Raw genomic sequence first — 26915 nt, 5'->3', positions numbered from 1 at the left:
CTACATATAAGAGAAATTATATGGTATTTGTCTTTCTCTACATGACATATTTTACTTAGTATACTGTCCTCAAAGTCCAACCATGTTGGTTGCCACAAATCACAAACAAGATTTCATTCATTTTAATGGCTGAATAATATTCTGTTGTGTGTATATACCACAATTTCTTTACCCATTCATCTATCAATTGATGCTTAGATTGTTTCCATATCTTGGCTATTGTAAACAGTATTGCAATGAACATGGAGTGCATACATCTTGAGTTAATATTTTTGTGTTCTTCAAATAAATACCCAGAAGTAGAATTCCTGTATCTTGTGATAGTTCTGTTTTCAGTTTTTGCAGAAACTCTATACTGTTTTCCATAGTGACTACACCAATTACATTCCCACCAACAAAGCACAAGTGTTCTCCTTTCTCCACATCCTCATCAACACTTGTTATTTATTGTCTTTTTGATAATAATAATTATTATCCTTCTTATTGTTTCCCAAGTCCTTGTATTCTGAGTTATTGTCTTAAATATTCTACTTTAATAATGTTTTAATTTTTAGTTAGAAAAGAATTGTATCAAGTTACAGATATTACTTGATTAAGTAAATTCAAAGAAACCCAAGTGTTAAAAAAATACCAATGAATACTATTTTAGACCATGATTTAGAGCTTTGCAAACCACATAAATGAGTTAGAATGGTTTATTCAACTAGCTAAATAGAAAAAATTTTAATATTTTTTTTTCTGTATAAAAAGCAAACCTGGAGTACCTGGGTGGCTCAGTCAGTTAAGCGTCTGACTTCAGCTCAGGTCATGATCTCACAGTTCGTGAGTTCAAGCCCTGTGTTGGGCTCTGTGCTGGCAACTTAGAGCCTGGAGCCTGCTTCAGATTCTGTGTCTCCCTCTCTCTCTGCCCCTCCTCCGCTCACACTCTGTCTCAAAAATAAATAAACATTAAAAGAAAATTTTAAAGAAAAAACAAAGCTAAAACAGAACTTTGGGTTTCTGTTATAGACTGAATGGTTTGTCCCTCCCAAATTCATTGGTTGAACCCCCAATCTCCAAAATGATGGCATTTGGAGGAGCACCTTTAAGAAGTACTTAGGCCATGAGGATGGAGCCCTCATGAATGGGGTTAATGCCTTCTAAGAGACACCAGAGAGCTGGTGTCCTTTCTGCTCTTGGCCATGTGAGGATACAAGGAGAAGATGGCCATCTGCAGACCAGAAAGAGGGTCCTCACTGGACACCAAATCTTATGGCAACTTCATCAGACTTCTCAGCCACCAGCACAATGAGAAATAAATGTTTATTGCTCAAGCCACTCAGTCTATGATAATTTGTCACAAAAACCTAAACTAAAACAATTTTCTTTTGGAAAATAAAGAGAAATGTATATTTTTTATACCTATGTGCATTTTATTTTCTGTGTCCTAATTAAATGTACATACTAAGAAATAATTAAATATGATGACAACTGTTGTTACCTGACTTAAATTTACTAAACATTGGAGAAAATATTGTATACAATTACACAAAAATGTCATTTAAATAATCACTTATTTTAATTATATCTCAGTTATGCACATATGTATTTAGTAACTAGTTTATGGTTTTGGCTGATATTTAGCAAGGTAACTAGAATTACTTAAATCTTACTAAATATGTTAAAAAACTGGATTTAGAACACATTAATGTAATAAAATTAGTATTAATATCAATGTACCCTATGGAATAACTTTAGATAGACTTTATTAAAATCATATTTTATACAATATAAGAAACCAACAAAGAGAAAAAACTGTAAGTACAGTGAATCTTAAATCCAGGTGTTAATTTCCTTTTGACAACTGGAATTGATGGTGATCTTCATGACCAGATGATTTCTATTGGTTCATCAAGAATAACATTATTTACTGTCAGATCAATATTTAATATCTAAAAAGAAAGTAAAATGATAATTATTATTTAATCAGAACAATGTTGGGTCCCTTTGTTTTTTTAACAAAGACTATTTCCATAAATAAATTTTCTGTAAGTAACATGATAGTCTTTGTTTCTTTTTTTTTTTTGATGAATTTTTATTCCAGAGAGCTCACAACTATTTCACTAATAATCTCACCCAACCCACTCATTATTCAAATAAAAATAAATCTCAGATAGGTGGAATGGTTGTTAAAAGATTGTGAAAAACTAAAACTTAACCAGTCATCTTGATTTCTATTACTTTACTCTTTCTCCATATTCTGAAACATGGTATTATTTATAATTGCATTAGATAAATCTCTGTGCTTCCTGCTCTCAAATATGAGCCAGTCATCTACACACACAAATTAGATTAGAAATATGTTTTCTTTTGCATCAATCCCTAAAGGTTTAGGATGCTGAATTTATCGCCAATAATTTCAATTCTGTTGTGTTACTTTCTTTCACTGGACAGAACCTCAATTAGACCACGTAGGGACTAATTATGGAGGTGTCTAAGCAGCTGTAGTCCAATGTTTTTATGATATGATTTCATTAGACCTTACCATTGCTTTTTCTCCAATACACTCACATGACTTTCTGTGCCTTAGCTCAGAAAGTTTAGATTCAATTATCAAATATGCAAAAGAAGAGGAAGAGAATCAACATTCCTTTACTGCCTACTGAATACCAGGCACTCTTATAGGGGCTTTATAAAATATATTCTTTTCGAAAGCACAACATTCTGGGCAGAAGAATTTAAAAGGTAAAAGTTAAATAATTTTTTAAAATATAAATTAGCCAGATTTGAAACTGACCATCTTACACCAAAATCTAACTTAGTTCCTTTTTACCAAAACTGAAAAGCAACAAGTACGTCAGATAGCTTTTAATAGCTGTACAAAAGACAACAAAATGTAACTATTGCTAGGAAAATGTTTTTTAAATAATATGGATAAAGCAATTAAATCATGTTTTGCATATAATTCCCACACCCATGGAGAAGGGCAACCAGGATAAAGAAAGAAATTGACCACTCTCTAGTTTTCCCATATATGTAGAAAGGTTGGAAATAGTAGGTGCTCATTAATATTTGTTTTAATTAAATGAGTTTAGAAGGCACTGCTCAATTGTTAGTAGTTAAAATCTTTTGTAATCCCTGAGGTAATGAAATGTTGTAAAATTTCTTGTGAATGGATCTAGAAGTAGTGTAATGAATTTTTCTTTATAAATGATGTGTTTTTATGCCAAATATTCAGTCAAAATCAACTTGAAAAGATATTTGATATGTTAAAATATCTTATTTGACATTGTTCACCTGATTGTATTTAGTTTTTTTTTTTTATAGTAAAAGTTAGGAACTTTATTTTTACCAATGTAGTAGTAAATAAAGAGTAAGAAAGTATATATGGCAAATCACCCTTTTTATTCTGATTGAATATTGGGCAGTTCAAAAACACAGATTGCTAATTATGATTGATAACTATTAACTATTTATTCTTGGAGAATTAATTTTCCTCTTGCAGAACTCAGTTTCTTGGTCTACCATATGATTAACACTGGACTAAATCAGTGATGGCTTTACCATACAATTTTATAAACCAGTAAAATTTTAAAAAGAAGAAAAATGGGAGTGGAGCACTGTGTTAATCAATTTTTTTATTACCAAGGAAGGACATTAAATATACAAAACTCTAACTTCCCAACCTCCATATAATTTAAAGAAATAAACTTATTTTGATACAAAAATAGTAATTAAGACATAGTTCTGTATTAAAGGGGAAATGATACTTGGCTACAAAACAGTAGTAACAACAAGACAGGTATTAAGTTTCAACTGGATGAAACAATCTTTCAGGTGCTGTGCATCTCTCATGTTTGTAAAATCTATGAGGACCTAGGACTGTGGTCCAAGATGTTTGTTATTTTTTTTTAAGTTGAAGTCAGTCAAGTAACTGGCTATTTTGTAAATTAAGTTCACCTGAAGCGACTGGTTGACTCACAGCTACTTATTTTTATACAGCTACAAAGACAAAAGGTATACACACACACACACAATCACACAGTTTTAGCAGTGCAGACATAGCCTTATACTTGGATCATTTATGACAGTTAGCTGTCTTCTAGAATATATGCACTTTGGAATCTACCTTTTCAGAACAAAGATTCCAGAATTTAAATCGGAAGGAGCTTAAGAGATTGTTCACTTGCATATTCTTATTTAACTTGAAAGAAAAAAAAGACTTAAAATTATTTGTTCAATGTAAAAAACTAATTACTGGCAACAATGGACTATAACATAAAAATCCTGATACCTTATTTAACATATGAACCATATCCTCATACACCTGTGTGTCAAATTATTCATGAGTGCCAACAGACACATCTTGCAAGGATTTCCAAATATATTTTATCTAAGATGTATTAAATGTTTAAATGTAGACATTTTATATTAAAAAAAATTAAATTTTAAGGCACTTTACCATATAGGGACAACTGATTTAGAGGCTTAATGGAAATTTATCTTGCTTAGATTATATCAGGAGAATTGTAACATACATTCCATTAGGTTGATTCATAGGACATGTTACTAAGGATGATCATAATGGCGATAGTTCAGGAAGTTTAATGAATATGAATAAACAACAAAGGTCACAGGTATCCATAATTATGCTTCTTGACGGATAGGAAATATAAGATATCCATATAGACATTTTGAAAAACTCTATTAAAAAGTGTGTTTTCCTTTGTCACTTACCTCGTTGTTTGCCTCTTGAGTAAATTTAACTGACACTTTATTTCCATTATATATGAGATTAACCTCATTAACAGAAGTCTTTCCTTTCCCCCATATGTTGATGAATCCAAGCCTCATTTCATTTTTGTTTATGTAACCATTTTTCAATATAGTGCTTGTCAAGGTATTCTATAAAGTCACAGAAAAAGAAGTAATATAAACCCTTCATTTTCAAAAGCAATTAAATCTTTTAAAATCTATGTCTGTTAACTACAGTGGATTTCATAGTATAGCAAATTATTTACTCACATATTTGAAATGAGATACATTATACAGCAAATATGAAATATGAAAATATAAATAAGTATAAAATCTGGCATAAAATTTCAAATATTGTTTAACACAATTGCATACAAATGATCTGGCATGAATACATACCTTGTTCAAATTAAACTGTACCAGGAAATATAAGTCTCTTTCATAGGTGTCTGTAGAGAGAAAAAAAGGTAATATATTTATATTTCCAAAGAAGAAAAATAGTAAAAACTAGTATATCTTGCTTCTCTTTCCCAGTATAAAGGGTATCAAATACCCTCAACACATATCAAATTTTTCTCTAAGTTTACTGAACTTTTTCAAATATAGTCCAAAAAGGACTAAGATATGAAGGATGAGTCTCACCAGAGAGGGCTATAGAAGGCCAGGAGTGTGTGTATCTGTATGTAGGAGGGTAACACTAAAGGGTGACAGGTCTAAAATCACTTTAAACACCTCTGGGAGGGTGAAAGAAGTAAAAGAATTAACAGAATTGGGTGGTGATAGTGGTGGACACTTATGGGCCACTTCAATGACTGACAACATAATAATATGTATAAAGGCAAATGAATATGATGGTAACGTATTCTAGTGTCATTTGAGAAAAATATTCAGTTGTTAGAGACTATTATAGGTCTACTGAAATACAAATAATAAAACAGGGTTTATATCCTTGTTCATCAAAATATAATCTTGCCATATTAAAATCAATTTTTAAAATAATTTCACAGCTTAAATTAAGTACTATTCGTCAAACTTTAAGTACTTTATCACATTGCTCTAAGATAAGTTATTTTATTATTCTTATGGTTGAAGAGGAATGTGAGTCCCAGAGAAGTTAAATAAATGGCTGAAAGTAAATGAACTAATTATTAACAAAAGCTGGAAACAAGTCTAGATTTCCCTGAATTCTAAGATTGTGTTTAGAGGTAAAACTAAACAATCATGGGTAAGACAGAAAGGCGAAAGTGGAGACAAATACATGACTGAAACAAAATAACATTGAGGGGTGCCTGGGTGGCTCTGTAGGTTAAGCATCCGACTCTTGACCTGGGCTCAGGTCATGATCTCATGTTTATGAGTCTGAGCTCCACTCTGGGTTCTGTAGTAACAGCATGGGAGCCTGCATGGGATCCTGTCTCTTCCTCTCTCTGCTCCTCCCCCCAGGTGCACATGTGAGTGCATGCACCTTCTCTCTCTCTCAAAATAAATAAATAAACTTAAAAAAAAAACATTGAAAAAGTAACAGATTTTAATTTCCTCTTCCAACTTATAAATGCCGGCATTAGATTAAATAATTCTCTGAAAATTAGTTTGCAATTAATTTTTCCTACACTAAAATTAAATTATGTTCTGCCTAAAACATTTTTTCTATATGTACCAATGTATGCATGGCTTATTTGATATGTGTTCTGAGGCAAAAATTTTAGTCTTAACTTTTAACTATACAAATATAGCATAAGTTTTTAAGACCAATTGTTTATAGAACCATGAGGTAAAAGAACACAGAAGTGATAACTATTAGGAAGATATGGGCAGTTTTGTTGTTTTTCATAAATAAGAAAAAAATACCACAGATGATGTTAGTCAAGAGTACACATACACCTATTTCATTAAGATAAGTAGGACAGGGGTGGCTCAGTCACTTAAGCATCCAACTCTTGAGTTCAGCTCAAGTCATGATCTCACAGTTCGTGAGATCGAGCCCCCTGTCCAGCTCTGCATTGACAGTGAAGAGCCTGCTTGGACTCTCTCCCCACTCCCTGTGCACCTTCCTCATGTGCACTCTATTAAAATAATAAATAAACATTTTTAAAAAAAGATAAGTAGGACAAAATAAGATTTTACTAATCTACAACTTTATTAGTTAGCATGGTCAAAATTTACTTAATATACACGAGTTTAAAGATAGGTTTACAAAAGTCCCCCTTTATGTGTAGGGGGTACATTCTAAGATGCCCCCCCAGTGGATGTCAGAAACCTCAGACAGTACCAAACCCTGTATACACTCTGCTTTTTTTTTTTTTATAAAAGACTCACCTCTGATATAGCTTAATTTATAAATTAAGAACAGTAATAGATGAACAGTAACTAAAAATAGAACAATTATAACAATATGGTGTAATAATAAAAGTTATGTGAATGTGTTCTCTCACTCTCAAAATGCCTTATTGTGCTATATTCATCCTTGCTGTGACAATGTGAGATGAAAAATGCCTACATGATGAAATGATCATTTCAGAAGTAGGATCATTTGCTTCGGGACCACGGTTGACTGTGGGTAACCAAAATGGCAGAAAGCAAAACCATGGAAAAGGAGGAAATGCTGTATTTTATCTTTGATTTTCTTTGAGGTAAAAAATATATATCAGCAAAAAATAATACATTATAAAATGTGAATGTACTTAAAGGAGGAAAAAAATTAGTGTCTATCAACTAGATTGATGAGTTGGCTGTGAGAGAAAACTTCTTTGGAGATTCTGATCCACTAAATCCGAGCACTCTAAGCATCTGTTGTGTATTGTTGTTGCTGTTTACTCAAGAAATGTCAAGGGATTATCTGAAATCTTTGTACTTAAATACTGAGATTGTGCAATATAACCAAAAAACGCTAAATACAATTAGCCAAAATAATTTTGTATGTTTATATAGAGGGATCAAGAAATAAATATCTGACTTATGTTACTTTTCAGTAATTAAAAAAACCTGCCATGAAACATTAATAGGGTAAAGGTCATATCAACTTATTTCATCTATATCTTAGTTTGGTGAGTAGAGCTACAAAAAAATTTCTAAGGGGCACGTTGTCTCCTTTGCTGTTCAAAGGAATTAATTTGTTAGATAGTTAAATTCAAAGATTCCAAGACAAGGTTTAAATTATGCACTACTCAACTTTACAACCCTGGGAAGCTGTAGGCAAATTCAAAGTACAACCTGCTGGACCCAGGTGAGAAAGGCTGCAAACTTAGTACAAACCCTCTTTTTGTGTTAATAAAGATTAGGACTCTAAAAACAGGATTTTAACTAATAGTGGTCGATTCTTCACCTTAAATCACAAAATACTAGGAAAGGTTTTTTTTAAGAGTCTTGATTATTACAATATGATTCTTATATTAATCTCCTGATGTACTTTATTTACTAATAAATAATTCTTATTGTTAATATTGAAAAATATTAACTATGATTCACCTAAAAAGATACAAGGTAAATGTCTTTGCTAGTACTGAAAGATCTCTCTTCCACAGATAATTTAATTAGATTGTAATGAACTGCTCCATGAGAACAACGACTCACCCAGATATTAGTTTTTATGTGGATTGTGTTAAGTGAATATTCAGATTTCCCATCTAGTAGAGTTGGCATTATTAATGACAGTCAATAAACCTAATCCACAATGAGTGTTTAATTAACAGCATAATCATCACCTGAAGGTGATACCTGGCCTCTCCCCAAATTAATGGAAATTAAGTGGTCCTCAGAATTTGCATTTTTAATAGCCTACTGCAAGTGATTCAGAGGACAATGGTCAGCAAAACACGCATTGCTGGAAGCTTGGCGGTTCAGTCTGGTTTTAAGAAATAGTCATAAACATAGATCTAAGTTTAAATCTTTAAAGTTTTCATGTAAAAATATTGAATACAAAAAAATAGCCATGAAATACAAAATCAAACTTGAGTTTTATTTCTAGACTATGTCAGGTTTTAGTGGCATCCTTTATGCATCACCACATACACATGGAACATGGCTTTTCAGCTGGGCAGACCTCATACATATGGAATGTCTATCATGAATGGCATGGGCTAACTTCCAGGAGTAAAAGATGATCCATATACAATCTCTGTGCACACACATCTCTTAGATATGCAGACATTTACCATAGGGATCAACTATATTTAGGATAAGAGAAAAGTCTTTAATGTTCGTAACACTAAGTTTTTAAGTTGGTTCAGCTAATTATTAAATGATTTCAGCTTTGTATAATATTATTAGCTTCCATTCAGCCTCCAAAGTACAGTAGTAGATACATAAAACTAATGTGACATATATGTATGTCAGCAATTACATTTTTCAACTAAATGGAACACTCACCTATACTCTCTCCATCATCCCAAAACAGAGATCCCTGTGCCATCTGATTAGCATCTGCAGCAACAATGAGCTTCATGTAGTTTTGTCGACTAAAAAAAAAAAAAGACATAATTTTAACCAATGTTTATACAGTAGCATATGTTTAGTTATGATATGGCACCCACATAAGTATCCAAACGAAAACAAAGATGATTATCAACTAAGGAGAATACAAACTGTTTTAGACCAATAAAATTAAAGGACTTTCCTTTTGTGATGAGTTACTGGGAATGATATAAACCATAAAATCCTTCACATTTAATAGAAAATATCATGCATGTCTTTTGATCTATTGCAACAAAATGAAAGGAGCCTCACTTATAATAGTTATAACCATGTTAAATTTATTGATATATTTATTTATTTTTCTCTCTGCTAATCCTGTCACTGACCATTAGACATGAAACTATATTAATAGCAATTTTTATTTATTATCGTTTAAACCTTCTTCACATTTCCATACATAAATCACTGAAATATCATTGGAAATTATTAACAAGAATGTGAAGAGTAGTATGAAAATTTTAAGTTCTATTCTTGAAATGGGCAATCCCTCCCAAGCTTGTGTCTGCATAGGCCCATTTATGAACTAAATATCTGCTTCCATGCTCACTGTACAAGTGATTTCATTTGATAGCTTCGTATTGCTAAGGAAGGATTTCTCAGACAGTTACACTTAGGCATAATTACCTTTTCCAATCACAAATGTTGAAGGTTGTACTGCCATGGAAATTCCCTAAAATATCCAAAACATCTAGCGTTCAAATCTCTACAGCAACTTAATATTTTCCATGTCAAGATGTTAACATGTCTTAGCATGAATTTATATACATATATAAACATAATTTAAATTTTAGTTAGTTAACATATAGTACTATAGTTAATATTGTTAAGTTGTTTATATATAGTTATATTGTTATAACTATATATGGAGTTACATTGTTAACTATATATTTTATTGTATGTTAACTAAAATTTAAATTAAAAAAAAGGGAAAAATATTAAAAATGCATGTTTTTAAAGCAAACAGTATTGGAAGATAGGGCAGTGTTCTTTTTAAATTAATTAAAGAAATTTTACTGCCCAGGGCGCCTGCATGGCTCAGTTGGTTAAGTGTCCCACTCCTCATTTTGGCTCAAGTCAAGATCTCACCATTTGTGACATCAAGCCCTGTGTTGGGTTCTGGGCTGACAGCGCAGAACCTGCGTGGGTCCCTCTCCCTCTCTCTCTCTCTCTCTCTCTCTCTCTCTCTCTCTCTCTCTCTGTCTCTTTCTCACACACACACGCGCGCGCGCACACACACACACACACACACACACACAAAATAAATAAACTTAAAAAAATTTACTGGCCAGTATAATAACAAAGGTAAAGTCTCCCTTGGAAGCAAACAATGAACATGCTTGCTTGCAGCCCATTATAAAAGATTGCCTAGGTTTGGAGTTCCTTAGCTGTGGCACAAACCTCCTACATGTGTAGCACCTGCCTCAGCATAGGCCACTCCATGTCATCCCCATGGAACTCTGGGGGCAAAGAAAAAAGCAAACATGAAGTTTGTGTCTCTTGTTATGCCTTGAGTAAAACAGACCTTTGTGTCCTACCTAAAATTCATGACACAGTGGCAGACTAACTTACAAAGTAATTTGTAAGCTTTGAAGTAGGGTAAAATCTCAGACCCCTTCCCAGTTCTTGACAATTCTGACATGATGTATCCAAAATTTAATCTGAGCTCTGTAAACACTTCACTTACCTGTAAAATGTGTTTAAACCAGGCTCTTGACATGGTAGAATGTGACCACCACGGACATGTAGGTTTATTTTATATAAAGGAGCTTCAAATTCATTAAATTTTCCTCTGACACCAATATCTTGGCCCTGGAAATGAGATGGTTGGAAGGAAAGAACACAAGCAATAAGAAATAGAATCATCAGCAATATTGGTGCTTGAGAGGTTGCATTTTATAAATCAAATGATATACTTAATTTATAAATTAATAAAAACTCAAATACTTATTCAGGAAATCATATTGTTTAAAGCATGTACTTCTTAATTATTAATAGCTTTGAAAATAATTTACCACTATTTGTTTTTGTGATACTCACATGAAGAAAATGTGTGGGTTTTGAAAAGTCACAAAAGTTATTCCTGACTTTTCACATACATTATTCTTGGAAGGACTACATCACCTTTAATGATAATTTCATATATTCAATAAAGGGCAATGAACTTTTTGTGTATAATGTGCACTCTCTATGCTTATTCAGTAAAATAAATCAATGTCTACATAACAAACAATGGGGCATAAATTAACTCTCTTTCACTGTGTGTTAATTTGATTCAGCTGTAATTAGCAAGAACTATCTTACTCTTTTTAAATGTAAAGTAGACCAAATATGTCCCTAAAGAAAAGGCTTGGATCAAATTGTTACTCATTTCCACTTTGGCAATGCCCTAGAATTCTTAACTACTTACCGTATGATAATCAAACCACCGAGCATCAGGGACGTAGCCTGCTACAGTGTCCCTATACTGGAATTTAAAGATATAATCATTGAAAACATATAAACCAAATACAAAACTATTTTGTGAACAAAAATGTATGATAGAACTTACAGGTTGCAGTACAGGGGTAACCATAAACGCTGGACCCCACAAGAACTGCTTGAATATATCCCAGGTTAGCTTGTCATTAAAGAACCTTGACAAAATATTTACAAATTAGTAAATCTGAATATCATAAAATAATTATTCAAATCACATTTTGCAGTATAGACTTATGTGGACTGAAATGAAAACCAAACTATAAACAAATCAAAAACAATTCTATCAGTTAGGATTTAATGTGCAGTAATTAACACACTATTTTATGAGTAAATCTAGATTATAACTAAATTTACTTCAAAATGCAGAGAATGTCTATAAGACCAGCTGAATGAGAAACCTCTGAAGAGAACTCATAGAGGTACAAATATTAACTGTGCCTCATAAAAGATCAACAAACTAGGAAGCAAAAGTTGTAAGTACTCTGGATGAGAATTGTTAAACAGGTGTGCTCTAAGAACCTTGATTTGGTAATTCAAAAAGATTTTGCTTATCCTACTTAAAGCTCACTGAATGGTGCATTTAACTTAATATATTTCTGAATTTCAGAAACAAATGGTTGGAAACACCAGAATCTGTTTTTCATAGTTTGAGAATAGTCACTATTAAATAACCACATTTTTCTCTAATTGAAATGGAATTGCACATTTTTGTTTGTTCTTTTGTTTTTGTCTTGCTTTGTTTTACTATAAACTGAGATTAATGCCAAATGGGACTCTGAATTTACTCTTCATGGACTTCCCATGGGAACAAAGGCCCAGATGTTCTCAACAGGACAAGAGTCTGCATAGTTAATAATAATGTTTCTGGTTGGGGACTCAGTCCAGAGCTGATAATTCGACTCTGCTGGGAAGTAAATAGGGAGAACACAAGAGGGGAAAGTCTGGAAATAAGAGAGGCAAGATATTAATAAAATTTTATCAAAAATAAAGAATGGATTATGGTAGATAAATTAATAAAGTAACTAGAGGCTGATATGAATCTAGGAATACCTATTATTTTTTAAAACCCTATTCTGAGAACAGAAGGCATACTGATCAACTTATTATTTTGTCATTTTGCCTTGTGTATTATTATTTATTTTAGTAAACATGTGCCGTATATTTTTGCTGATTTATCAGTTGTGTAGTCTAACAAATCACCTCACTCAATTACTCTGGTAATATAAGGTACATAAGAAGTTAAGTATGATTATTTCAAAGGTTTTTTGTACTACTTTTAATTGTGTTGTTTTTGTGACATTAGCAAACAGAATTGTCTTATATTTGCCTTAAAAATAGAACAGGCTAAAATTTATGCAACTATGCTCCATAGAATAGAATTTCAAGATTTAATCATGTATCAGTTTGAGCTTTAAGAAGTGAATCCTAGGGCACCTGGGTGGCTTAGTCGGTTAAGCGTATGACTTTGGCTCAGGTCATGATCTCATGGTCCAGGAGTTCGAGCCCTACATCAGGCTCTGTGCTGACAGCTCAGAGCCTGGAGCCTGCTTTAGATTCTGTGTCTCCCTCTCTCTGCCCCTCCCCCTGTTCACCCTCTGTCTCTTTCTCTCTTCCTCAAAAATAAATAAACATTAAAAAATATAAGAAGAAGTGAATCCAAAACAATTTTCTAGGGAGAATGTTAGAACTGTTCTAGGGTATTCTATAATACACCTCCAAGATGAGGTGAGATGGTTTTCTTCAGTAAGTTATATATATGGTAGATTTAATTAATTGCTCTAAACTTCAGTTAATCAAAGCATAATATAAAGATAATATTACTTGCCTCCATTTTTAAAAGTCAATACAATAAGTATGTAAATCTAAATTAACTCTAGGTGTACAGTAGTTATTTCTAAGAATTATTACTTTTTAATAACTGATTAATGTTTCATTTTTAATAACATCCTGATTATCAATAGACTTATTTATGTAAATGTTTATTAACTGAAAATATATACTAAAATAACAATGAAAAAGTTTCCAGTTTCAAATATTCTATACTATGAGAGATTACTGAGTAAATTAAATGAAACCCATTTCTTTTTGGCAGGAAATAAAATGTGCACTTACTCATGCAAAAGGGGTCGAATAACAGTGCCACCATGAGCATGAATTTCATGCATCTGTGTATAGAAATAGGGTAATAAAGTGTATCTAATATTTAGAATATTCTTTGACATTTCAGAAAAAGTTTCATTCCAGGAAGCAGGATCTTGTCTCTGAAACAAAGCAGAATGAAATAGTCATAAGCATTTGTCCTGGTTTAAATCATAATTTTCAGATACATATATAGAGAATGAAAACTAGAAAATAATATTCATTCATTGCCATGTGTTATATACTTTCTTACCAAAAACCTTATGCAATAATATTACTATCATATGATGGAGAAAGAACATAATATTACTATTTCAATATGAAAAATGCAAATTATACCCATAGCTTGATTTAGTTTAGGTGAACATATGTAAAGAACAGTTCAATTTGAATAGATGACAACATAATGATAATCAGGGTGAAAAGACTAGAAAATAAATGAAATGCTGTATAAAAGCGGGTTGAAACAGGGGTGCCTGACTGGCTCAGTGGGTTAAGCATCTGCATCTGCACAGAACCTGCTTAGGATCCTCTGTCTCCTCTCTCTGCCCCTCTCCAGTTTGTGCTCTCTCTCTCTCTCTTAAAAATAAACATTAACAAATTTTTAAAAAGTGGATTGGAATAAACAGAGATACCCAGAACCTATCATGGTGACCCCCACATTATGTGTTCTCCTGAGAAATGGATAAGTTATGATATTAAAGAATTAAGATAGCAGAAAGAAAGGACCTAATTAATGCTGGATAAGGAAGAACAACATGCCCAGATACACTCTGGAATACACACTCCAGGTAAAAAGACTAAAGTTGATACTGGAAAGATTAAAAGCCTGTTAAGAAATGTTGTTGCACTTACTGGTCAAAAAATAATAGTGAAGGTGATTAGCATTTTATATTTTAATGTGTGCTGGGGAACAAACAAGGCTGCCACATAACTCTAGGGGGCAATATGTTTATGTTTTTCAACAGACAGAGAGGGTCCTTAAGAGCTGGCCATACCTATGAAGATTCCAACTTTTTTAGATTTCAGTAAGCTTGATGTAGATTAATGAGCTTTAGATTAGAAAGCTTCAAAGATGACTGGGTGTTTGTATATGTAAAAATGTTAGAAGAGGCAAAACCTTGAAAGTAAAAAGGTCCAAGAATTAAGCTATAAGATTCTATCCTTACTAGTTCCAAAGTCAAGTAAGAAAGACGCAAAGATCCTATCTGTTGCTTGCTGACTTAACTGATGTTATTTCAGTTTTAACAAGCTGATATACAAGCATTTAAGTCTAAACTATACATTAAAAAAAAGTTAATGTTTATTTATTTTTGAAGGTGAGACAGAGCATTAGTGGGGGGGAGGGACAGAGAATGAGTTAGAGACACGGAATCTGAAGCAGGCTCCAGGCTCCAGGATGCCAGCGGTCAGCACAGAGCCCGACATGGGGCTCAAACTCGCAAGCGGTGAGATCATGACCTGAGCTGAAGTCGGGTGGTTAACCGACTGAGCCACCCAGATGCCCCTAACCATGAATTCTAAATTTAATTGTACTACCTCAAAATTAAACTTAAGTTGAGCTTTCTGTTCTGCAGATTTTTATTGAGAAATACTTCTTCAGTCTTTTCCTCCTCCTCTATTTCATCTTCTCCAAAATTCCATCTTGGAGTCTTTCACTGACTCCGTCTGTCTGAAATTCTCCCTGCCCCCCATATCCTTATATTGCTTTTGGTTTTTGTGCCCCACTAAAGTCTCCACTCTAATGCTTAAGTCACTTTATTCAAGAGGGACCTTCATAGGTACCCCTTCTAAAACAGAATCCCCCAAATTGCTGTCACTTTAGCTTGCACTATCTTTTCTTTATATGCATTTATTTATACCTGATTATACATATATACATACATATATACATATATACATACACATAATTGCCTATTATCTCTATCCTGCCTACAATTTATGAATCTTAGAGCAGGGACATTGTAAATATTAAATAGTGGCCTCCTAATAAATACTTATTGAATAAATCCCTGTCCAGGCTTTTGATTCATCCCACTCTTCCAATATTACAGCTTTCTAAATTGCATTACTGACAGCAAGTTTTCCTGTTAAAATATTCCTATTTCATCAAGTTATGTTGTTATTGCCCAACTTTCAAATTCTTCCAAAATGTGGTCCCATACTGCCTTCTATCCTTGTATAGATTTTTATTTTCTAAAATAAATCTCCTCTATTCTAACTAAAATTTCTCAGGAGGGACACAAAGATTTCACAGCACCTGATGAGATTCACCATTCAGTTACTGCTGCTAGAACCCATCCTTCAAAGAGCAGCTCTGTCTACAACTCTTCCACGAGTTACTTTTGATAATTCATCTTTCCCCTGCACTTCTTCACTAAAGTCAATATCACAAAATTAAGCTCTTAGATATTGCCTTTAATTGTTCATACTTTTCCATAATTTGTAATACTGTCACCCCTCTTATTCAAACATTTCCTTCAGACAATTTAGTAAAGTGCAGAATTGTGCCACCACACAAGAATTAGCTCTTAATTCCCTCTTCCTTTTTTTTCTCAAATTTTCAACTCATTGTCTTAACATTTGCCTTTTAAATCTGCTCATTTTCATGCACTGATACTAGTATTTCCAAGGAGTTTTCATTTGTAATTTACTTTGAAGCTGATTTTTTCTATTGTTCTGTCTCAGTTTGGAAGAAGTTACATACAGAAGCAGTTTTTTTTTCCCCTCCCTGGCTATTCTAAAAGTATATGGAACAGCAGTAAGTATGCCAGCTAACCAAGTTCTAAACCCTAAAGTAGAAAGAAGAGTAACCCAAATCAGAAAATTCTCAAAGTGATGGGCTCCGATGTCCTCAGTAAATGTAAAGAAGTTCATTCAAAGCAAGCGCTAGAAATCAGCCAGGCAGGAGGAGTTCTATTCAAAACTTCTAAGGTTAGGAGGAAAGGAATGAAAGCACATGCAGTCATTACATACCCTAGTAAATGCAATGTTGTGATTTCTTGAGTATGGGTAAAATGCTCCAAGTTGCATCCAGCGGGCACAGAGCTCATACTCTGAGTTGTTGAAGAAACCACAGATATCTGCACCAGTCTAAAATATATTGTTACATTTAATTTCAATGTTTTTTCTTAAAATTTATAAGTTATGAAGATAAAAGAAATACAGTTACTTACATATGAGATTCCAAAGAGACTAAATTCCATCATACCTAAAAAAAATCAGGAAAAATTTAGAAAGATACTACATCATATATTTTGATATTTGATGATTTGATTTGTTAAGATGTTCCATTTCTAATAACCTCTAATCTAATGAAACATTTTTCAGATTTTTAATACACCTATCATTTCCTCTTAAAATATTCATGCTGTTATAATGTTAATGATGTAAAAATAAGACACTATGCTTCTTTGACACTTTCAAGATGGTATATTTAGAGCACAAAATAGGTATAAATACATTATAGCATGAGAATAAAATGGCAGTGTTTCTGTCTCAGTTTGGAAGAAGTTACGGAAGCAGTTTCATTTTTAATATTAATTTTATTTTTTTAATTTTATTTGTTTGTTTATTTATTTATTTTGAGAGAGAGAGAGAGAGAGACCATGAGAAGGGGAGGGACAGAGAGAGAGAGGGAGGGAGGGAGAGAATCTCAAGCAGGCTCTGCACTGTCAGCGCAGAGCTCAACGTCAGACTCAAAGTTGGGACCTGTGAGATCACGACCTGAGCTGGAACCAAGAGTTGGCCATTTAATCAACTGAGCCACCCAGCCACCACCTTGGTTTCAGTTTTTAAAACTGGGGTGCTTGGGTGCCTCAGTCAGTTAAGCATCCAACTTCGGCTCAGGTCATGATCTCACTGTGAATTCAAGCCTCATGTTGGGCTCTGTGCTGACAGTTCAGAGCCTGGAGCCTGCTTCAGATTATGTGTCTTCCTCTCTCTCTGTCCCTTCCCCACTCATGCTCTTTCTCTAAAAAATAAACATAATACATTAAAAAATAAATAAAAAGCAGTAAGGCTAGTAATTTCGTTCAGAAAGGAGGAAAAGTAGAGCTATAAGCTAGAGGTACAGGAGTGATCTGTTTGGTTGCTATGTAGATGATGATTTAGAAAATAATATAACATAATATAATATAATGTAATATAATAGGCTATCTATGTAATTATTTAACCATAGGCCTCATTATTTGGAAAAAAACAAACAAATAAGAATTATCCTCATTAAATACAATCCTCTGAGATCACTTCAATAAAATAGGATTCATGTGATATCCCAGCTCTTCTTTTAAAGTAGTAACATTGTTTCCTTGAATCCTAATATAAACGTAAAGTAATTTTAAGACTAGATCTGAAATGAAAAGTATCAATTTCCCCTTTAAAACGATAATATCTTATTTACCTAACAATTGTCAAAACACTCTTTCAAAATTTGGTTAGAAATGTTTCATTCTTTAGCATCTATGAGTGATTCTTATTCCCTAGAATCTAGAATTTCGACCCATTTCTATTCTTAGCTCCACATGTTATTTTCCCAGCTCCTGCCCTTTTCCTGGGGAACTGAGACCAAAAGGGATGAAATTACTGTCTCAAAATAAACTATTTGGATATTATTAGTTTCTAGAAAGCATCCCAGCTCCTACTTTCTGGCACACTACATTTTCATGATGCTATTTGCCATAAAATATGATGTGAAAAGCATGTTTCTGAGGACTTATAAGGTATATAAACTATTACCAGAAAAAGTGAATACTTAACAGAAAATGCAAAGGAGTAATGATAAAGATGGTGACTCACATACCAATGATTGATTTGTCCAAATTGTCCCACTGTGCATAGTTGTCTCCAAGCCAGTGTCCTCCCCATTGTCCACCAGTAGGATATGTTGAACGAGAAATAACAATTCCTCTTTTGCCAGTTGTCTTCTGCAATGCACTAATATAGATGGAGAAGTATCTATGAGTTCTTACATGAGGTATTTTTCAGATATTTCTACTTATGAGCATCTCATTAAAAAGATGTGTTTTTTATGGTGTCTTTGTTATCTCTTATTACAACTAGCTTTATAAGTGAGTCTTCTTTCATTATACTATAAAATTCTCATAGACATAAAGGACATTTTTCTTCCCTTCCAACATTTATCAGACTGACATGCCTAAGTGGCCTTTATTTGTTCAATGAATACAAGTTAAGTCAACTATTGAAGTTATCAAATCAGGTAAATAATTATATCTTAAGTTTTCTGAATGAATTCATTTAGTTCTACTTAAATATGTTCTCTTGAATACGCTCTATTGATTGCTCCAACCCTTCTCAATTATAGCTTGTCAACACTTAATCTCCACATTACTCAACAGAGAATCTTTGCTATAGTATTCCCTGTTTTAGAGGGTAGATTAAAGGGAATGAAATTTTGGGTGGTGAAAATAAAAGTAGTTGTTTTATTTCAAGCACAGAATCTATCCAAGCCATATCTCAAGAGAATGAATTTTACAAATTACATTATATTTCTTTTTGCTCTCTCCCCTCCTCAGTCTTGGAACAGTGACTTGATTTACTATTTACTTGATTTACTAAACAATGATTTACTATTCATTTTAAAACATATTCTAGTGCTAAAAATAATATAATAATGCATTATTTTACATTATCTGCATCTTTCTCTCTCTCTGTGTGTGATACTATAAGAGCATCTAAGGTAGAAAAAAATATTCTACTATTATTTTATTTGAGAGTGAGCGAGGAAGAGGCAGCAGAGGGAGAGAGCAAGAGAATCTTAAGCAGATTCCATGTTCAGCCTGCAGCCTGATGAGGAACTGGATCCTACAACCCTGGGATCATGACCTGAGCAAAAATCAAGAGTCTGATGCTCAACCAACTGAGTCACCCAGATGCCCCGAAAAATTTTCCACTATTAATTGGAAGTAAAATGTTTATTTTTATATTGTTTGAAATCAACTGCATATAAATAGAACTATTTCAGGAAAAAAAATTCTTCAAATACCTAATTAGGCAGACTTTCCAATCATTTTCTTATTACAGCATGGATCACAGTGTTTGTACTGATTGCTTCATATATAAAGTTTCTTTAATGAGACCCTGAAATTCTTGATGTTAAAGATAATGTCTTAATCTTCTTTGTACTTTTTACACCTAATACAGTCTTAGCATATAATGGTAACTCAAGAAGTTTTTGGATTAATGAATTTCTCCAATCAAAGTTACAGAAAACTGAAAGTGTTTTCAATGGACATATGATACATTGAACTATCTGTTAATAATAAACACCATATTGTATTTGCTAACTTAAAATTTCCTACTTGTATGTATGTCCATCTTTAAAAAGATCAATAAGAAAATCATCTTCAGTGCTTAATATTCTATAATAAATATAAAGGATCAAGTCTATTTAGGTACATTAATATATTTAACATACATTATATATATTTGCTGACATTTCACAAGAAATGACTGATTACTGGGGCACCTGGGTGGCTCAGTCAGTTAAGCAACTGACTCTTGATTTTGGCTCAGGTCATGATCTCATGGTTCTTGAGTTTAAACCCTGTGTCAGGCTCTGTGCTGACAATGTGGAGGGTTGGGATTCTCCATCTCTCTCTCTCTCTCTCTCTCTGCCCCTCCCCCATGGGTTCTCTCTCTCTCTCAAAATACATAAACTTAAAAAGAATGATTATTGATGTAGAGAATAAAATATCATATGATCAATCTAAAAATATATGTGAAACATATATTCTAATTTTAATTAATTTGAAAACAAAATTGATTTCATTTAACTAATAAAAAAAATTATCTAAAGGGATAGAACTGTCCCCAATTTTTAACATTCAAGAAATATATATTCTTAAAGAATTTCTTTTTTTCTGCTGTATGTCTTACTTTTGCAAAAATTATTTACTTAGGCTTTAAATCAATAACTGAACATATGCCTTATTAGATATCTGACTGAGAAAAATTCTGCATTAGGTATTTTTATAATAATTTTCTCCTAAGAAAGAGTTAACTTCTTACATTAGAAGAATCTTCTCTGTAACCCTTAAATGAATTGAGAACAAAACTTTGGGAAATACTTGCTGCCACTAAATATATAATTTAAAATCCCATCACTATAAATATTTTCCAAATATTTTTGATATGTTCTAATTTTAAAAATGGTTTAGTCATAATGAATTTAGCTCAATTTTAAGAAACATTTTTCACCTGTAGGACAGTTTGTCCTTTGTTACCGCTTGATTTTGAAAAATTTAGCTAATACAAAGGATTGCAATGTTGTGTTATGGAAGTATTTTTATTGTATGTTTTTAGTCACCTACATGAGCACTTCTTTGAAAAGGATTTAAAAACTTCTAAATATATCTTAAGTTACTGGGAAAAAATCTTTCTTAAAAAATGAGTTTTAGTATTTATATTATATTATTACATTATATTACATTACATTATATTATATTGTATAGAATATATAATTAAGCCTTCTTAAAAATGATTTTTAATATATATTATATACAATATATGTATATATCCATACATATATTGTATATACATACAATATATATGATATATATTACAAAAGTGGATAATGTGAAAGGAAAATATTAAATTGAAACTTTTAAATATATTTTAAATCTTCAAAATGAATATATTTATTTTCACCATGGGTACTAAAGGTAATAATTTGAAATTATTCAATTGGCTATTGTTTTTAATTACTGATGAAATCAATTGATAACTATATTCCAGATACTTCTGTCTCTGGGTGGCATTAAATTATTTTAGAATATTGACCAGTGTTGCTTAGAGTAAATAAAGTTATTGCAGGAGTATTTTTCTCAATATTTATTTAAACAAATTCATTGAAAACTAAAGATATTTTATTGAATTACTTTATAGAAAGCAAATAATTCAGTATTATATATTTAATATCCATTAGAAATAGTAATGTACCCATTTCTGAAATATTTCCATTGTTTTTGAGTGTATAATAAAATTTAAATTTGAAATTTCCGTAATTGAGAAGATAATGTGAAGGGCTAAACCATGGAAATAGCTTTATGGATTCAGATCTCAATTTTTTTTTAAAGTTTATTTATTTACTTTGAGAGGGAGAGAGCCTGCATGAATTGGGGAGGGGCAGAGAGAGAGAATTCCAAGCAGGCTCCACACTGTCAGTGAGCCTTGGGGCTTGAACCATGAGATCTGGTATCGTGACCCAAGCTGAAATTAAGAGCTCAGACTACTGAGCCACCCAGGTGTCCCAGATCTCAATTTTTTAAATAAGCATTGACACCAGCTACATCAATGTTCAGCTCAGCCATATTAATCAGAAATTAATGTCTAAGAGACATATGTCCAGTATCTATTCCAATGACTAATAGCTAATTAACAGAAACTGACAGTTGTAAACAAGAAAATGTCAAAATTATTGGAAGGGTGAGCTATATTGTGTTTGTTTTTATCTACCAAACTTATTTTTTGTTAAAAAAAATTTACAAGAGGCCACTTCCTATAGTACATAATCCTCCCAAAAAAGCACCTTTATTTTTCCAGTTAGATACATTAAACATAGAAAGAAGTAGAATATGATGTTTTAATTTGCCATTTAACCCAGTCTATAGAAATAACTAAAAAAATAACTTGCAATTATTGATTTTTACTCCATTCTAAATTATGATTACAAAAATCTGTGGCATTTATTTAAAAATTGTATCTTTAACACCACCTGAATTTCCAAAAGGAGACAGAAGATTTTGATTTTTCTGTATCCTTTCTAATGAAAAAAAATGTAGTAATCTCTAACATCATTCCCGGTATTTATTGAAGTTGAAAATATGAAATATGTAGTCATATAATCATTGAATAATTCTCTCAAATTCGAACACACACTTTGAGGTAGTTTTTAAAGTGTATTTATTTATACATTTGAAGCATAGACTTTGCTTGCTCCAGTGCAAGATTGAATTTTAAATAATAAGAGAGATCTATTGAAGACTGAAAGTTTTTGTATGGCATTTACATATGAAACTTTTCATTTGCAACCGGTAGCCAAGGTCCTTCCTCTAAAACCGTTTACAATTTCTCAAGCTGATTATTTATCTTCTGTTTCTGAATCCCCTCATTGTATTCTTTCCTTGCTTTGCTTGTTTGTGACATGTTTAGTGAAGAGCACAGTAGCAAGAACTAGTTGAATGTCAAATGTGTACCGTTTTTGAAAGACACAAAATGAATCAAAAAAGGAAACAATAAAATGCTACAGTCTGGGTAACATAAAGAACACATTATGTTTTTAATCCTTTCACTCTCCTCCAATGGTAAATAAAAAGTCTTTACTATCCATCCTTTGCTTCAGTGTAAATATAATTTACTTATAGCATCCTTTTACATTTGTCAAGGTCTTTAAAAATTTGACTATATTTAATCTCTAAAATTTCTGAAGGAGAGTTCAATATTTTTTTCTAATATTACTGCAAAAAATAAATATTAAGAAAGTATCTAAAGCATATGAAAAGTCTATGGGTATGTGTAAACTGAGCTATTTAACTCAACATTTAAAATTTATTAATCTGCTTAATTTAAATAACAAATGAAACATTTACTGAAAATTTTATGAACTAACACTTTAAAGAAATGTATAATGTCTTTATTTTTTTAAATTTTTTTTTTAACATTTATTTATTATTGAGAGACAGAGAGACACAGAGCATGAGCAGGGGAGGGGTAGAGAGAGGGGGAGACATAGAATCTGAAGTAGGCTCCAGGCTCTGAGCTGTCAGCACAGAGTCCGACGCAGGGCTCGAACTGACAAACTGCGAGATCATGGCCTGAGCCAAAGTCGGTCGGTCACTCAACCGACTGAGCCACCCAGGCACCCCAAGAAATGTATAATGTCTTTAAATCACAAAATGTTCTTTGGAAGATTGTATTGATCTCTTCCTCATAATGTTTGCTATTTAAGAGTAAAATGTACTTTCAATATCCCTAATTACCTTTGAATATCAACTATTTAAAAATTTACCTGCATGTCTCTAAATTTACTAAGCATCTTCCAGTGTGTTAGGAACCATAAAACGTGTTCCCAAGTTCAATTCACTACCTCAGTGAATAAATTTTTTTTTCAATTTCCTTTAAACTACATAGTTTGATCTCAAAATGTGTAAGTTTTGCCAACAGGATTATCAGTGAATTCTCAATATTTTTGTTCTTTTTAATATCTTTACTTTATGATAAAATGAGGTCAGCTGAAGATTAAAAAGTGAGGATAAATGTGCTCCAAAATTATGTTCCAGTAAGTTTAATCTAAAGAAGCATTTGTTCCAATAAAAAAGCATCGTAGGGGCTCCTGGGTGGCTCAGTCAGTTAAGTGTCTGACTTTGGGTCAGGTCATGATTTCACAGCTCATGAGTTCGGGCCCCACATCAGGCTCTGTGCTGACAGCTCAGAGCCTGGAGTCTGCTTGGGACTCTGTGTCTCCCTCTCTCTCTGCCTCTCCTCCACTCACAGTCTGTCTCTCTCTCTGTCTCTCCGAAAATGAATAAAAACATTAAAAAAATTTTTAAAAAAGCATTGTAAAGACCAATTTGTTTACTCTTAAAAATGGCATTTCCTAGTCTTTCTACATGATTTTAGTGTCACTATATTGGAATTTGGTGAACAAATATGTGGTAATTCATTCATGTAATAATATCTTAAATAATTCACTTCTACCAGGTTGAAAAAGTTTGGTGCTACAAATAAGATAAGCATGTATCACTAAGTGAAGAAATATTACTCATACTCTTTACTCCAAAATGCTTTTCAATGTGTTTTACCAACTACAGTTATATACTAGAGCTGTGTTTTTCAAATCTAGATGCACATTGGTACTACCTGGAAAAATTCTTTAAAATTCAGATCTTAAGGGACACCTGGGTGTCTAAGTCAGTTGAGTGTCTGACTTCAGCTCAGGTCATGGTTTGTGAGTTCGAGCCCCGCATCCGGTTCTGTGTTGACAGCTCAGAGCCTGGAGCATGCTTCAGATTCTGTGTCTCCCTCTCTCTCTGCCCCTCCCCTGCTCATGCTCTATCTCACTCTCAAAAATAAATAAACATTATTATTTTTTTTTTAATTCAGATCTTAGGCTATAGTACAAACCAATTAAATCAATACATTTATTAAAAATCTCCAGGTGATATATTGTGTAATTAAGAGCCAGTGACCTAGAACTGCACTGTGTAGTATAGTGCACATTAGCCACATGGGGCTAATTTAAATTTAAATTTATTAAAATTAAATAAAACTTAAAATTCCTTTCCTGAGTCACAGTAGCCATATTGTTCAACAGCCTTATATGGTTAGCATATACCATTTTGGACAACTCAGAATTATAAAACATTTCTATCATTACAAAAAGTCTTATTGGACAGTGCTAATAAAGACTTGATATTCAAAGGATGGTTTGGGTTCCATTATCACCGGCCTCACATAAAAGTTGGTTTAATGTGGACATTAAATAAAGTTCACTTATACATATTCTATTTTGGTAATATTGGACTTAACTGATTTACCCTAACTTACTTACTTATTTATTTATTTATTTATTTATTTATTTATTTATTTATTTTTAATGTTTATCTTTATTTTTGAGACAGAAAGGGACAGAGCATGAGCGGGGGAGAGGCAGAGAGAGAGGGAGACACAGACTCCGAAGCAGGCTCCAGGCTCTGAGCTGTCAGCGCAGAGCCCGACACCAGGCTCGAACTCGTCAACTGTGAGCTCCTGACCCAAGCAGAAGTCGGACGCTCAACCGACTGAGCCACCCAGGTGCCCTATGATTTACCCTATCTTTAATGCCTTAATTAATGACATCAAACTATACATTATTTACTCATTTATACATTCACAACTATTTATTGCATACCGATTATTTGTTAGGCACTGCCACTATGAGCTAGGAAAGATCAAAATAACATTGTTCAGGATACCTTTTGCAATAGGATGAAAATTTAAAGCAATGATAAATGATACATTTGAAGAGAGAAAGAGAGAGACAGAGAGACAGAGAGAGACACACATAATAATTCTTTTTTTAAAATTTCTTTTAATGTTTACTTTTGAGAGAGAGAGAGAGAGAGAGAGAGAGGCCCCCTGAGCATGAGTGGGGGGGGGGGGGCAAAGAGAGAGGAGACACAGAATCGGAAGCAGGCTCTAGGCTCTGAGCTGTCAGCACAGAGCCCAATGATGGGCTCAAACCCACAAATTGGGAGATCATGACCTGAGCCAAAGTCTGATGCCCAACCAACTGAGCCACCCTGGTGCCCTGAGACACATAATAATTCTAAGTGTCATAAAGGACCAAGTAAGTTACAGAGGACATTGGGTAAGAAATTGCTACCAGAAAAGGTCAGCAGGGAAGAACTCTGAAAGTAGGGAAGATTAATCCAAAAGATAATAAAGAGTCAAAAAAGATAATTATGAACACCGCTTACTCATAAGTAGGTTTCATTTGTGACCATCCATATAGATTGTGAACATCATAATGCAAAACGGGTGATCCATCACTAAGAATATGTTCAGTTTCCATACACATAGTTCTGAAATGTAATCCATTTGTTCTTTTTGTGATTTCTGGGGAGAACCAATGGGAAAATATTAATATATTATAAATTACCCTATATTTGAATGTCTAAATAATAACTATATATTCTTTTGGCAAAAATATTAACCACTGTTTTAAAATAATATTGTTTTCTAATCATTTGTACACTTTGTCTCTGCTAATTAAAGTGAAAAATAATCTGTAATTATAGCTGCACTTATACCTGTAACTGAAAAAATCTGTGAAAAAATTTACTGTATTCAGCAACACAAATATTATGAATTAACATGAATTAATAAAACCCTGAAAGATAAGCATACTCCTAAATGCGTACAATATTTTATGCACTCAGATGAGACGTATTGATTAAATAGATTTTGATAAAAAATCCATTCAGTAACATGAAGCCCTGGGGTTAAGAACCAGGCAATGCAATAACAACATTATTCTTTGATACACTTTTTCTCAGCTAATGATACATTTTTTCAGAGTTTTGCCATCACTTTAG

At 32.7% G+C, this 26915-nt stretch overlaps 1 protein-coding gene across 5 annotated transcripts in view; it reads right to left on the bottom strand.

Annotated features, from left to right (window-relative positions):
• Positions 1–1728: 1728 nt before the first annotated feature.
• SI (sucrase-isomaltase) overlaps positions 1729–26915 on the bottom strand; it is a 153973-nt gene continuing 128786 nt past the window's right edge. For all 5 annotated transcript variants that reach the window (XM_015085747.3, XM_053221242.1, XM_053221244.1 and 2 more), the window contains 12 exons: positions 26298–26436; positions 18623–18756; positions 16998–17032; positions 16798–16914; positions 13795–13943; positions 11753–11837; positions 11612–11668; positions 10889–11013; positions 9100–9188; positions 5134–5183; positions 4717–4884; positions 1729–1931 (listed from right to left, as the gene is read on the bottom strand). In XM_015085747.3, coding sequence (XP_014941233.3) covers positions 1863–1931; positions 4717–4884; positions 5134–5183; positions 9100–9188; positions 10889–11013; positions 11612–11668; positions 11753–11837; positions 13795–13943; positions 16798–16914; positions 16998–17032; positions 18623–18756; positions 26298–26436 — 1217 coding nt within the window. In that variant the 3' untranslated portion in view covers positions 1729–1862. The remainder of the gene's footprint in view (positions 1932–4716; positions 4885–5133; positions 5184–9099; positions 9189–10888; positions 11014–11611; positions 11669–11752; positions 11838–13794; positions 13944–16797; positions 16915–16997; positions 17033–18622; positions 18757–26297; positions 26437–26915) is intronic.

This window comes from Acinonyx jubatus, chromosome C2 (genome assembly GCF_027475565.1).
Source record: "Acinonyx jubatus isolate Ajub_Pintada_27869175 chromosome C2, VMU_Ajub_asm_v1.0, whole genome shotgun sequence".
Classification (NCBI taxonomy): domain Eukaryota; kingdom Metazoa; phylum Chordata; class Mammalia; order Carnivora; family Felidae; genus Acinonyx; species Acinonyx jubatus.
Note: the sequence above shows the minus strand (reverse complement) of the source record. Positions and strands in the feature narration are given on the sequence as shown.